Below are 12,102 nucleotides of genomic sequence, written 5' to 3' on the forward strand. Positions count from 1 at the left end.
GAATTACTACCGGGCGGCCGGGACGTACGGCGGCATGGGCAACCCCATGAGCGTCTACTCGGGCCACGCCGAGCAGTACGCGGCGGGCATGGGGCGCTCCTACGGCCCCTACCACCCGCACCAACCCACCGCCCCCAAGGACCTGGTGAAGCCACCTTACAGCTACATCGCCCTCATCACCATGGCCATCCAGAACGCCCCCGACAAGAAGATCACGCTCAATGGGATTTACCAGTTCATCATGGACCGCTTCCCTTTCTACCGAGAGAACAAGCAGGGCTGGCAGAACAGCATCCGCCACAACCTCTCCCTCAACGAGTGCTTCGTCAAGGTGCCCCGCGACGACAAGAAGCCGGGCAAGGGCAGCTACTGGACCCTGGACCCCGACTCCTACAACATGTTCGAGAACGGCAGCTTCCTGCGCCGCCGGAGACGCTTCAAGAAGAAGGATGTCTCCAAGGAGAAAGAGGAGGCCCGGGAACGGCTGCTGAAGGAGCAGCCCAAGCCCCCCGGGCTGCCCGGCGCCGACCTCCCTAAGGAAGCCTCCTCCTCCTCTTCCTCTTCCTCCGCCTCGGCGCCGGCCTCCGAGAAGAAGGTGGTGATCAAGAGCGAGACGGCGTCTCCCGAGCTGCCCGTGATCACCAAGGTGGAGACGCTGAGCCCGGCCAGCGGCGGGGCCCTGCGGGACAGCCCCCGCAGCGCCGCCTCGCCCCCCGCCGCCGCCTCGCCGGAGGCATCGCTGCCCGAGCATCACCCGGCCGGCAACGGGCTGCCGGGCTTCAGCGTGGAGAGCATCATGACCCTGCGGACTTCCCCCGCGGGGGACCTGAGCCCGGTGAGTGCCGCCTCGGGCAGGACGGGCGGCGGGCTGGCGCTGGGCTACCCCGCGGGGCAGCCGTCGGGCTACAGCGCGGCGTGCAGCCAGGCGCTGGACACTAGTGGGAGCTACCACTGCAGCATGCGGGCCATGAGCCTCTACAGCGGCGACAGGCCGGGCCACATGTGCGCTCCGCTGGAGGACGGGCTGGCCGAGCATCCCACCGGCGCCCCGTCGCCCCTCGGCACGCTGAGCCTGCCCGCGGGGCAGGACGGAGCGCTGGGCACCGGGCATCCCCACGGAGGCGGCGGAGGCGGAGGGGCTGCGGGGGGACAGCCGCCGGCCTCCTGGTACCTCAACCACGGCGCTGAGCTGAGCCACCTGCCCGGGCACACTTTTGGCTCTCAGCAGCAGACTTTTCCCAACGTGCGGGAAATGTTCACGTCGCACCGGCTGGGGATGGAGAGCGCGGCGCTGAGCGAGCACCAGGTGAGCAGCAACTCCGCCTGTCAGATCCCCTACAGATCCGCGCCCTCCCTATATCGCCACGCCGCCCCCTACTCCTACGACTGCACTAAGTACTGAGTAGCCGCCACCCCCCGCCTAGGCCCATCCGAAACAAAAAAAAAAAAGCTTAAAAAAATATTATTAATAATAATTATGAAAAAATGATCGGGAGAAATAAACCCACACCAAACGCAGAAAAAAAAGATGACAGCGTCCCCATGAACCTTGTGGCCACCACAGTTTTAAGATCCCAAAAGCCCCGTTTTGGGCCTCCTTAAATCCGGACAAGTATGTTGTACTTGAAAAAGGGGGATCTCTCATTTGAAAAAGGAAAAAAAAAAAAAAAGAAAAAAAAAACAAGGAAAAGTTTAAAAAAATTATATATATATATGTCTATCTAAAAGTGGCAAATTTTATATGCTAAAGTATAGGGGGTCTCAGAAAAATAAGTTATGGACCAATATCACAACGACCATTTATACGTTTTAAAAGGAAAAAAAAAAGTTTATAAATATATATATAAATATATGTCCTGGGTATTTTTGAAGTTCTCTGTTGTGCTGTAAAAAATGTGTGGATTTCTAATCAGGCTGATTTTCAGAGCCATTAATATAATATTTAAAGTTGAGTTCACTGGATTATTTTTGTCTCGCCCAACGGTTCCTAACTTCCAAATTAATGACAAGTGATTTCTTCTTCTGTGTACAATTATGCAATAGATTTTCTTTCCTTTTAGAGCTGTTCTTTTCGCAAGATGAGGAAATAATTTATTTTTTGCTGGTGGATTTTTTTTTAATGGAAAAAAATAGACAAAGTATCTGATACTTTTTTATTATTATTTACGACGTGTGATGTTTTGTATCATAGATTTCACCTTTACCATTCCTAAGGACTATTTGCTTTAACCTGCTTCGAAGTTCGTTTGTCTTATGTGGTCCTAATTGTTGTACTTACCTTAAAATAAATCCATGCTGGTTTTTTCTGCTCCAAGTCTGGCGCTTCTCTGTGTATAAACTGGGGGTTTCGTGCAGGTTTTTTTCTTTCTCCCTTCACCTTTCCTTCACGCAGAAAACGCGGCGCTGGTTGTTTTTAAAACAAAGTCGTTTTCCTGAAGGTTTCTGAGGATTCTTTCTTGGAGAAAAGGTTGAATTCACGTGAAGAGCCGGAATTGTTCAGCTGGGGAGGGGGGGAAGGAAAAGCACCTCGGGGGCAGCCGGGGCTGAGCCCCCTCAATCCCGAATCCCTGCCGCCTTGAAATTTAGGGAGTTTTCCCCGGCCTCCGATGGGGAAAACAGGGAAAACAGAGGCACAGGGAGGGGAATTTCTGCTCCTCTCGCCCCGTCCTTGCGAGCGCGGCCCTTGCGCGGGGCTCGGCGTCTCTGCGCCCGGAGCCGCCTCTTTCCAGGACAGAAAACAACCCTCCCTAAAAATCCGTTTTATTTATTTATTTGCTTTTCTTGAAAGGAATCCCGAGTGCCCGGGAGTGAGAGCGATCACTTAAACCCGGATTCGCTGTGGCGTCTTAAAAAACAAGGTGGAAAGTTCACTCGAGAATCATTTCACAGTTTTGAAGTGCTCTCTTGTTTGAAGGATTGGCTGATTTTAAACTTCCCTTTATCTATTTGAGCTCCTGTTCGCAAGGCCGGGCACTGCCAGATATTCTTGTTTTTCCCAAATCATCCTTTAACCTGTGCGAGGAGCTTTAATCCAGGGCAAAACGCAGGATTTAGCAATCCTGAACCCTGGGAATGCCGGCAAAGCCTGAAGCAGAGTTTAGGAGGTTTTTGAAACTTTTCAAACCCAGCTCACTGGAGCCAGGCTCCTTTCCCAGCTTGTAAAATCACATCCATCCAGCATTTCCAGGGAATAACTCCCAACCGTGCCCCCTCCCCAGCTCCCGCAGCCCTCCAGTGCCCCCCGTAGCCCTTTTTTTTGGGTTATACCCACGTCAGGCTGTTCAAATCGATGATCTAAATTGGTTTTGACCGGTTAAATTTCGCCTGCGCTTGAAAGTTGGCAAAAAGCACCGAAACTCTCGATGTAAATGAGAAAAAAACGTCTGAGCCTCACTTGATCTGTGTTTTAAGGAACGTTCTTGTAAAAAAAGCTCCTGCAGTTTTTCCTGGCTCTCAGAGGGTGGTTTTTATTTAATTTTATATTTTCTTCTTTTTTATTTTTTTAATGAAATAAAATCCGAAGCGCTATCTTAATAAGAGAAAATAAATAGTGTAAAGGATAAAAAAAAAAATAGGGTGAAAGGGAAATAAAGAGAGTAAAATGGTGAGAAGAAAATAAATAGGGGGGAAAAAACCTAATGGGGAAAGAATTCTCCCCTGGTCCAGACCCTCTTCCCGTGGGACTTTTTCCTGCGTGGATCCCGGGGACGCTGGCGGGGAGATGACTGAAGTCAGGTGCCTGCTGTGGGTTTTCCCACACTCGTCGAGAAATCCCGGGATCGCCGCTGCTCCCACATCTTCCAACCCGGGCGCTGGGCACCCCTTTCCTCAGGCAGGGATGGGATGCCCAGGGGATGCGGTGCCGGCATTCGGGACACCGCCAGGGCTCTGCAGCCTCCCCCCGGCTGCTGCTGGACACTTCCTGGGGATCCCCCTTCCCCTCAAAGCTCCTTTTTGGTGTTTCTTTCCGCACCTCGCCCCTGTAGGACGCTCCCGCACGGGATCTGCGCCGCTCCCGTCCCCTCTCCCCTCTTCCCCGTCCCACTGGAGAGCTCCTGCCGGGGCTGCGAACATCGTCCCTTTGCTGCGCCCCGTCCTGCCCCTGTCCCTCGTCCCCAGTCACCCCCAGCACCCCGCGGGGAGCCCTTTGGGGTGGGCCGCTGTCCCGGGGGAGGCGAAAGCCCCGTGCGGGACGCGGGGATCCTTTTGGGACTCTGTTTGAAAGCTGAGATCGGCAGCTCGATACCGCGATCGGAGTCTGTCGCGACAGGTGACTCCAGCCCTGCCGGAGCAGAGGGGAGGGAAGGAAGAAGTGAAGGAAAGAGGAAGGCCCAGGGTAACTTTTGAAGGCGGCAATGAGCAGATTTAGCTCTGCAGCCCCTCGAAGGATAAACCCCCCCATAGCCCCTCTCCCCGCAGGTCAAGGGGGCCAGGCTTCACCCCGGGGACTGGCTGATGCTGCTGCGTGGCCTGTGGCCCCAGGCTGGGACTCAGGGTGGCTCCGGGTAAAGGATGAGGACGGTGGATGGATTTCATACAAATATATATATATATATATATATATATATATATATATATATATAATTGTATTGCCATTCACCGCCGGGTTTCCAAACCTGTCCAAAACCCCGGACAGTTTCGGTTTTGGGGAGAAGAGCCAGCGGTTTTCCACCTCGTCCCCGCCGGGAAGGTCCTTCCAGTCAAGGAAGCGTTTCCCTGGTGTTCCAGGCCCCGGGTGAAACGTATTCCCTTCAGGAATTCCCCCGGGCCTCCGCACAGTCCAGCAGGAGCTGTCTCCTTCCTCCCAATTAATCCCACCGTCCCTAGAGTTCATGGGAAGGCACTGGCCAAGAGGTTTTTGGGGAAGGCCACGAGCTCTTCTGTCATTTTGGAAGGGACTTTGCAGAAAATCCATACTCGGCACTGGAAGGCCGGGAGAGAAGGAAATACATCCCTGATCCCGGGGCAATTCCGGGCGACCTCGCATCTCTACAGCACCGGGCTCGGCCAGGGGGCAAGGGGGGAGCAGCTCCCGCCGGGAGCTCATTCCTGAGGGAGCCCAGGCCGGGATGCAGCGGGGAGCACTGATTTACACCCCTGCTCCCCCCCATCCCGGGATGCAGCAGGAGCGGGAAGTTCTGATTCGCACCCCTTCTCCCCTCCAAGACTGGGATGCAGCCGGAGTGCGGAGCACTGATTTTTGCCCTGTTCCCCCATCCCGGGGTGCAGCAGGAATGGGGAGCTCTGATTTACATCCTGCTCCCTCCAAGACTGGGATGCAGCAGGAGTGGGGAGCTCTGATTCACATTCCCGATCTCACCCATCCCGGGATGCAGCAGGAAAGGGGAGCTCTGATTCACACCCCATCTTCCCTCCAAGGCTGGGATGCAGCAGGAGTGGGAAGCACTGATTCACACCTCTGCTCCCCCCATCCCGGGCTGCAGTAGGAACGGGGAGCACTCATTTGCGCCCTGCTCCCCCTCGGGGGCTCCGGGAGGGACCTCTCCTCGCTGCTGCTTTAAAAGGGGCTCGTCAGCTGCAGAGGAGGGGAAACCCATCCAGGAGCGCCTCCATCGCCGGCTCCGCGTTGTTTGTTTTTCTTTTTTCCGTTCAGGGAGAGAGCGACGGTACCGACAGCATCAACGAGAACCCCGCTCTGTCGCTTCCCCGGCCCCCCCGCAGCCGGCGGAGCCTCTCGGAGGGCCGATCCCGTGCGGATAACGCAGCGAGCTCCAGCGATGCCGCCGGCAGGAAAGGGATAACAGGGATAACAGGGATAACAGGCAGCACATGAGCTGGGAAGAAGGAACGGAGAGAAAAGCCGCATCCCCGCCTTCAAGGATTTCCCACCGCCAAGAGGGGAAAACAAGAGAGGAAGCAAGAATTTTACTGGGGGAGGGAGCTCAGGGACCGCGCGGGAGCCCGTGCGACTGTCCTGCCGTACACGCGAGTATTTATTATTTTACTAATCCGTGCCTGGAGTGTCTCAAGGAGCGGGGCACTCCCCGAGGTGGGAAGAGGAGGGGGGCTGCTCTGAGGATGCGCCGGGCGGGTCAGAGCAGCCGCGCTCTGCTCCATCCCTCCCCGGCGAGGATGCTCCAGGGGCGGGGAGGCTGCCCGGGGAGCGCTGGTCCCCGGTGTCGAGAGGCGGGGAGCCCCCAAATCCCTCCTTTTACACATCTCTTTTTGTTTATTTGGGGATTTATTGCGCTTTTGGCAGGGCGGCTGGGTGCTGCAGCTCCCGGGGGCCGGCGGGGGTGCGCAGGGCGGGGGAGGGATGCGGAATTACCGGCGAGGGCGGTGTTAGAGGGGAGAATTCCCCTCCCACGCGTGGGCCCGGCCAGTGAGAGGGGAGACCCCCACACCCCCGCCCGAGAAGCCGCCTCCCTGCGCACCCCGGCTGCGTTTCCCAGGCTCTCCTGGCTGTTTGCAGCTTTCAGGCCGCATCTGCAGCTCCGTAGCATCGCGCTGGGTTTTACCCTGGGGATGAAACTCCTTCTCTCAGCGGGGGAGCGGCAGTGGGCGAGAAATCCCGCGGGTGAAGGGGAACTTTCAGGGAAATTCGGGCGTGGGGAGGCGGAGGCATCGCCAGGGCCGGGTGCTGCTGGGGGACACACTGGAGCTCGGCTTTTACCTCTTCCCCCGCCAGGTAAAAATCCCAGCAGGCTCGTGGGAGCTGCGCTGTTGGGATATCTCTCTTTCAAGGAGAAAGGATCCCCCTCAGGCCTCTTCTTCCCTGCCCCGGAGAAAAGATGCTTCACGGAACAGAGGCTCCCGAAGGTCTCAGCCTGCGGGGGGACTGGGGATACAGGCGACACCTCCAACTGCATCGGAATCCCTCGGGGCCTCGGATTAAAGCTGTTACGTCAGTGAATTAAAAAAAAAAAAAAAAATCCAACAACAGAAAACACAGCCCCAAACCTGGACGTTTATACAGAAAAAGAGCATCACAAATTCCTAATGTAAGCACCGGCCAGCTGTGTGCACTTGTAAAGTTGTTATAATCCCCCTCCTTGTTATAAACAGGAAAGTACATAATATAAAGCAACAGGCCCGCATTCACAAATACTGACCCTCCTCCCCGCGCCTGCCAAATTCCCCTTTTTCTGCAGTCTCCCCCGGCGCAGCTCTGCCTGCTCGGGGGTCTCTTTTCGCTGGTCCCTGGGGGTCTCCTTGGGGTGGAAAACCGGGTCGCTGCAGCGGGAGGTGCAAAGGACCCCTCCACCTCTGAGCCCCCCTTCCCTTTTCCTTCCTCCCGATCGCAGCTCTGCCTCCTCCTCTCATCCACCCCTTTCTCTCCTTTCTTGATTTTTTTTTTAATTTTCGTGTTGTTTAATGTCCCAGTTTTGCTGCGGGGATCCCTGGGCGCTGCTCCCCAGCTCCAGCAGTGTACATCCTGCTCTGCTGTGTGTGCTTACAGCGTCAAAGGGTGGACGTGATATTTCAAACATCAGATCAGTGCGTTTATATATTGGGTGCCCGGAAATTTTTCCAAATAAACACAGCTTGATTCGACTTGGGTGGGCAGACTTATCAACAGACTAATTCTATAAACAAATGAAGGAATAACCCGGAGACCATTGGCTGGTACCAGCGAGACACGTGGAGAGTGCTCGGAGTTTTGTAGCAATGAAATTTTAATTAATGTGGGTGGGCTGAGAACACAAACGACTGTTTATCAGAGACAATTTATTTTCCAGCGCTAAGTCAACATATAATAGCAAACTTACAACAATTATTTAACTTTTTTTTTTCCTCCTTTTTTTTTTTTTTTTTTTTTTTTTTTCTTAAGAGCTATGAAGCAGGGACAGAGGCAGAGCGAGCTCCTTCAGGCAGGGCTGGGAGCTGAGCTCGCACAAACAGCTCCCCGGTGGACTCGTCCCACGTTCTTGCACTGCCCCGTCCCTTCGCTCGGCTCCGAGGGGGAAGACGCGGAGCTGGGAGCCCGCCGGCGATGAGCCACATCTACGGCAGCCACCTCTCCCCCCTGGGCAGCCCGTCCATGGTTTACCTGCCGGCCGCGCTCGGCTTCGCCCCCGGGGGGGCGATGTCCCGCCAGGACCCCCCGCAGAAACCCCCCTACAGCTACATCGCCCTCATCGCCATGGCCATCAAAGAGGCTCCGGAGCAGAAGGTGACCCTCAGCGGCATCTACCAGTTCATCATGGACCGCTTCCCCTTCTACCACGACAACAAGCAGGGCTGGCAGAACAGCATCCGCCACAACCTCTCCCTCAACGACTGCTTCGTCAAAGTGCCCCGCGAGAAGGGGCGGCCCGGCAAGGGCAGCTACTGGACCCTGGACCCGCGGTGCCTGGACATGTTCGAGAACGGCAACTACCGCCGCAGGAAGAGGAAGCCCAAAGCCGCGGCCCCGCCGGACGCCAAGGGTGGCGAGCAGCCGGGGCCGCCAGCTCGCCCCGTCGAGCCCAAGCGGGCCAAGGGCAGCGCGGCGGCAGCGGCGGCCCCGGGGGACGTGGGTGTCCCGCGGCCGGGCGGGGGGACAGCGGCTTCCCCCGGGGGGCCGCCCCCGCTCCCCGCCGCCGCCCCGCCGCACAAGAGCGGCCCGCGGGGCCGCAGCTTCAGCATCGAGAGCATCCTGGCGCAGGGGCTGCGGCCGCCGCCCCCCGGGGCAGCCCCCAAGGCGGCCCGAGAGAGCCCCGCCGGCTGCCTCGGCGGCTCTCTGGTGGCCAGCGGCGGCTTCGGGCCGGCCCTCAACGCCTCTCTCATGCTCGACTCCCAGGTGCACGGGAGGCTTTACCACATCGGCATCCCCTTCCTCTCCTGCTTCCCTCTGCACTTCTCCGAGGCGGTGTTTAATTTCCAGTAGTAGCCCCACAATTAACGCCCCGCGGCCCCGAGCGCTGCTCCGGGGGGCGCGATGGGAGGGAGAGATCGGACTCAGACCTCACCACGCGGGTAAAGACCTAAAAAAAAAACCCCAAAGCGATGTTTTAAAGGTGACTCAGGATTTCAGGGCATTTTCAAGGCGCGTCTTGCTGCGGACTCTCTTTAGCGGTTGCCTCCCACCCCCTGCCAGAGCGACTTTTGAAGGTAAAGCGGCTTTGTTTTCCCGTGGGCGGTGGAGGTCGAGGCAGGCACGGGGGGAATGCCCACGCTGGCCCCCAAGCCCCGTGGGGTTTGCTCTGCACCTTTAGTCTTTGCATCCCTCAGGTTCCTCAGACCAGGTTTCTCTGGAGCCCTTCAGGTCTCTGTTTTCTTCTTTTATTTTCCATTTGAAAACCAAGCCCCATCCCGGGGGGAGGAGGCTGAGATTTGTTTTGCCATGAATACCCACAGGTATTAATAATGCCCAGAATTTTGCCATGAATACCCACAGGCACATAATAATTCCTGCTATTCCCCACTGGCCTGGTCCTCCCGGTGGGGAAAGGCAGGTAACTGGAGCTGAACTAAAGGCAGATCAAGCAACCCAGGCTCATCCTGCACATTCCTGCTTGCTTTGATCCAGCACGGTGTGGAACTGGTTTCCTGCCCAGCACTGGTGCTTTGGAGTATCCGCACAGAGTTTCTCCTCGTGGATGTGGCCAAAAAGAGGGGGATGGATGAGCAAACATGGAGATTTGTCTGCTTTCCATATCTTGCTAGGATCAGTTGCTTCTGACCAAAAAAGACTGAGGCAGGGTTGTGGAGGCTGGGACAAATACCAGGGAGAGAAAAAAAAAAAAGAGACATCAGCTATGTTTCTAAAGTTTTCTTTTTTCATGAAGAAGGAAGAATCCTGACACATTGCAAGAAATCAGGAATATTTTGTATTTTTGTTTGCCATAAATAGAGGCTTTTTGTATATTAGTGGATAAATGCCCCTTTGGAAAATAAATTTATATTCCCAATTTTCATTATGAAACCAAACCTATATCCAATAAAGGTATTTTTGTTCAGGAGTGTGGCTGGTGTGATGTAAAACACTCCTTGGCTTGTGCTGGAGGATGAAGGAATGGGGCCTACTGCTGGAGGCAGCAAATATCCTGGTGCTGGACCACAAAAAGATGGGAGAGGCTACAAATGGGCTGCTGGGAAATTACCTGTTCCTTGAAACTGATGAAATCTTTCCCAAAATGATTGTTCCTCCTTCTCCATCCAACCCCATATCAAAAACAAAGCCTGCTCTTAAATGAGCACCTGGATATTGGAAATGTGGGGTTTTCAGGTGAGTTTTGATTCAGTTTTTGCAGAGGAAGGCCGACATCAATTCCCTGACATTTGAACCAGGGTTGCTCATTGCAGCCCAAGGCAAAGAGGTCTCACGTGGGGAAGGACAGAAAGCTTCCAAAAGGTGGGAACTGATATTCAGCTTCCCAAAAAAATGATGCTCGTAGGCAGATCCCTGGATAGGCCGAGCTGCAGCTTCTCAATGTGAAAAAAGAGAATTAAAAAAGACCTTTTATTTTTTAAAAATAGATTTGCAAAATAGACTTGATTTTAATAAAACCCTTTATATTCTTCCTATTTCTGACAGCTCCTGCTTGAATATCTATTGAGTGCATTGTTCAAAGCTATGGCACTGAATTAGAAAATGAAGGAACGTTTGTAAAAGGTTGTGAAGGTGTCACCGCTCAGTCCCCACCATAACTCCAGGGCTGGCTGAGTGCTGAGAGGGTTAAAGCTCCCTGTGTGCCACCCCTGGCCCTGCAGTGCCACTCCTGGGTGGCATTAGGGACGGGTACCACTTACAGAAGTGGCCACCTGGCCAGGAGGTTTCAGTTCCGGGCTGGGCACTGACATCACCGGCCTGTTTGGGGTCTGGGAGGTGACATCACCCACAGGAAGCTGCAGGGGGAGGAACGTGAGCCCAGCAGAGACCTCAAATCCTTTCTCCACCCCCTGTGTGGTGATTTGGCCTCGGGGGTGAGGTGGGAGGTTGATGCTGCCTCCCAGGACTTGCCTGAAGGATCGGCATGGAGCCCCAGAGCCTGTTCCCACAGGGATCCTGCATCCATGGTCTCCCCACAGCCTGGCCCATGGAAGGGTTTTACCTCCCAAAATTGGGTATTTATGCTCTCAGCCACCACTTCTAACCCGTGTCTTCAGCTCCTTTGCTTCCCTTTCTCCTAACTTGGTCCCCCAGCTGTGACCCCCAGTTTTGTCACCTCTCTGCTCCTATTACAGCCCTCAAAGTACTTTTAGGACCTGAAAACAGGGCTTTTATTCCTATCTCACTCACACACGTGTAGCCTCTCCCCCTCCAAGCCCTTTCTGCACAAGGGCAGTTTTTTAGTGGTCAAAACCAGTGAGTCTCAGTTTAATACACGATGCATATTTTTATCACAGACACATTTTTTTGGAAACCCAGCTCTTTCTGTGCAATGGGAATTCGTTTCTTTGTGAAGCTTTGCTTTGACATTTGATCTTATTTCTGTTTTGGTGGAGTGGAGTGGGACCGAGTACAGCTGCAGCGTTTAAAAGCCACATTGAGCTTGATGTTGGTTTTGCTTGAAAGAGTGAAATTAGTAAACTTAACATGCTCTGCACAAAAGTGACACTAACTCCAGTGAACTCAGAACCCAGTGAACAGCTCTGAGGGGCAATTTGGAATTAATTGAGATCAGGCCAGTGCTGTAACTGGGGATGAATAGCAAGAGAAAGGGTCCTACTGCCAGCAGGCTGGATGAGTAACCACACACGGCTTTTGCACGTCATCTGTTTATAGAGAGGGGAGAAGCCGTGGTACAATAAAAACATACAGTGAAAACATAAAATAAAAACATAAAATAAAAGCACGCAATAAAAACAGCAGCAGAGCAACGAGTGTGCAGTCAATACACTGATTCCTGCCCTTTGGATGGGGCTGAGCATCCTTTAATCCTGTCCACATCCAAGTGGATTTTGGTGCCGCGCAGTCAACGTGCCACGGAAATATCAAGGACCCGACAAGCTGCAAGGAATGGGTGCCAATGGTTTCACACCTGCTTCACAAGCCAAAAAAGCAGCTGCCAAGCACAGAACTGCCACCCAGCATTTCACTCATCCCTGGAATCTTCCCTCTCCTGGCTTTCCCAACCTCTCAGGGCTGGCTATAAACACCAGTCTGGAATACTGGGGAGAAGTGGAGAAAAGAGCCTGGGATGCAGAATAAACAGC

At 54.5% G+C, this 12,102-nt stretch overlaps 2 protein-coding genes across 2 annotated transcripts; both read left to right on the plus strand.

Moving 5' to 3' along the window:
* Positions 1-6: 6 nt before the first annotated feature.
* FOXC2 (forkhead box C2) lies at positions 7-2,314 on the plus strand. The gene has a single exon (XM_042027088.1). The coding sequence runs from the start codon at positions 35-37 to the stop codon at positions 1,400-1,402; it is 1,368 nt and encodes a 455-aa protein (XP_041883022.1). The 5' UTR covers positions 7-34; the 3' UTR covers positions 1,403-2,314.
* Positions 2,315-7,867: 5,553 nt separating this feature from the next.
* On the plus strand, positions 7,868-9,902 carry FOXL1 (forkhead box L1). Its single transcript, XM_042027089.1, has one exon. The coding sequence runs from the start codon at positions 7,955-7,957 to the stop codon at positions 8,828-8,830; it is 876 nt and encodes a 291-aa protein (XP_041883023.1). The 5' UTR covers positions 7,868-7,954; the 3' UTR covers positions 8,831-9,902.
* The last annotated feature ends 2,200 nt before the right edge of the window (positions 9,903-12,102 follow it).

Source organism: Corvus kubaryi, unplaced genomic scaffold (assembly GCF_017639235.1).
Source record: "Corvus kubaryi isolate FWS band 111438036 unplaced genomic scaffold, C.kubaryi_AGA036_p1.0 37300, whole genome shotgun sequence".
In the NCBI taxonomy this organism is placed as follows: domain Eukaryota; kingdom Metazoa; phylum Chordata; class Aves; order Passeriformes; family Corvidae; genus Corvus; species Corvus kubaryi.

What these genes read in the sequence shown, in the direction of transcription:
- FOXL1 (XM_042027089.1), top strand. Translation starts at nt 7,955, where the DNA reads ATGAGCCACATCTACGGCAGCCACCTCTCCCCCCTGGGCAGCCCGTCC.
- FOXC2 (XM_042027088.1), top strand. Translation starts at nt 35, where the DNA reads ATGGGCAACCCCATGAGCGTCTACTCGGGCCACGCCGAGCAGTACGCG.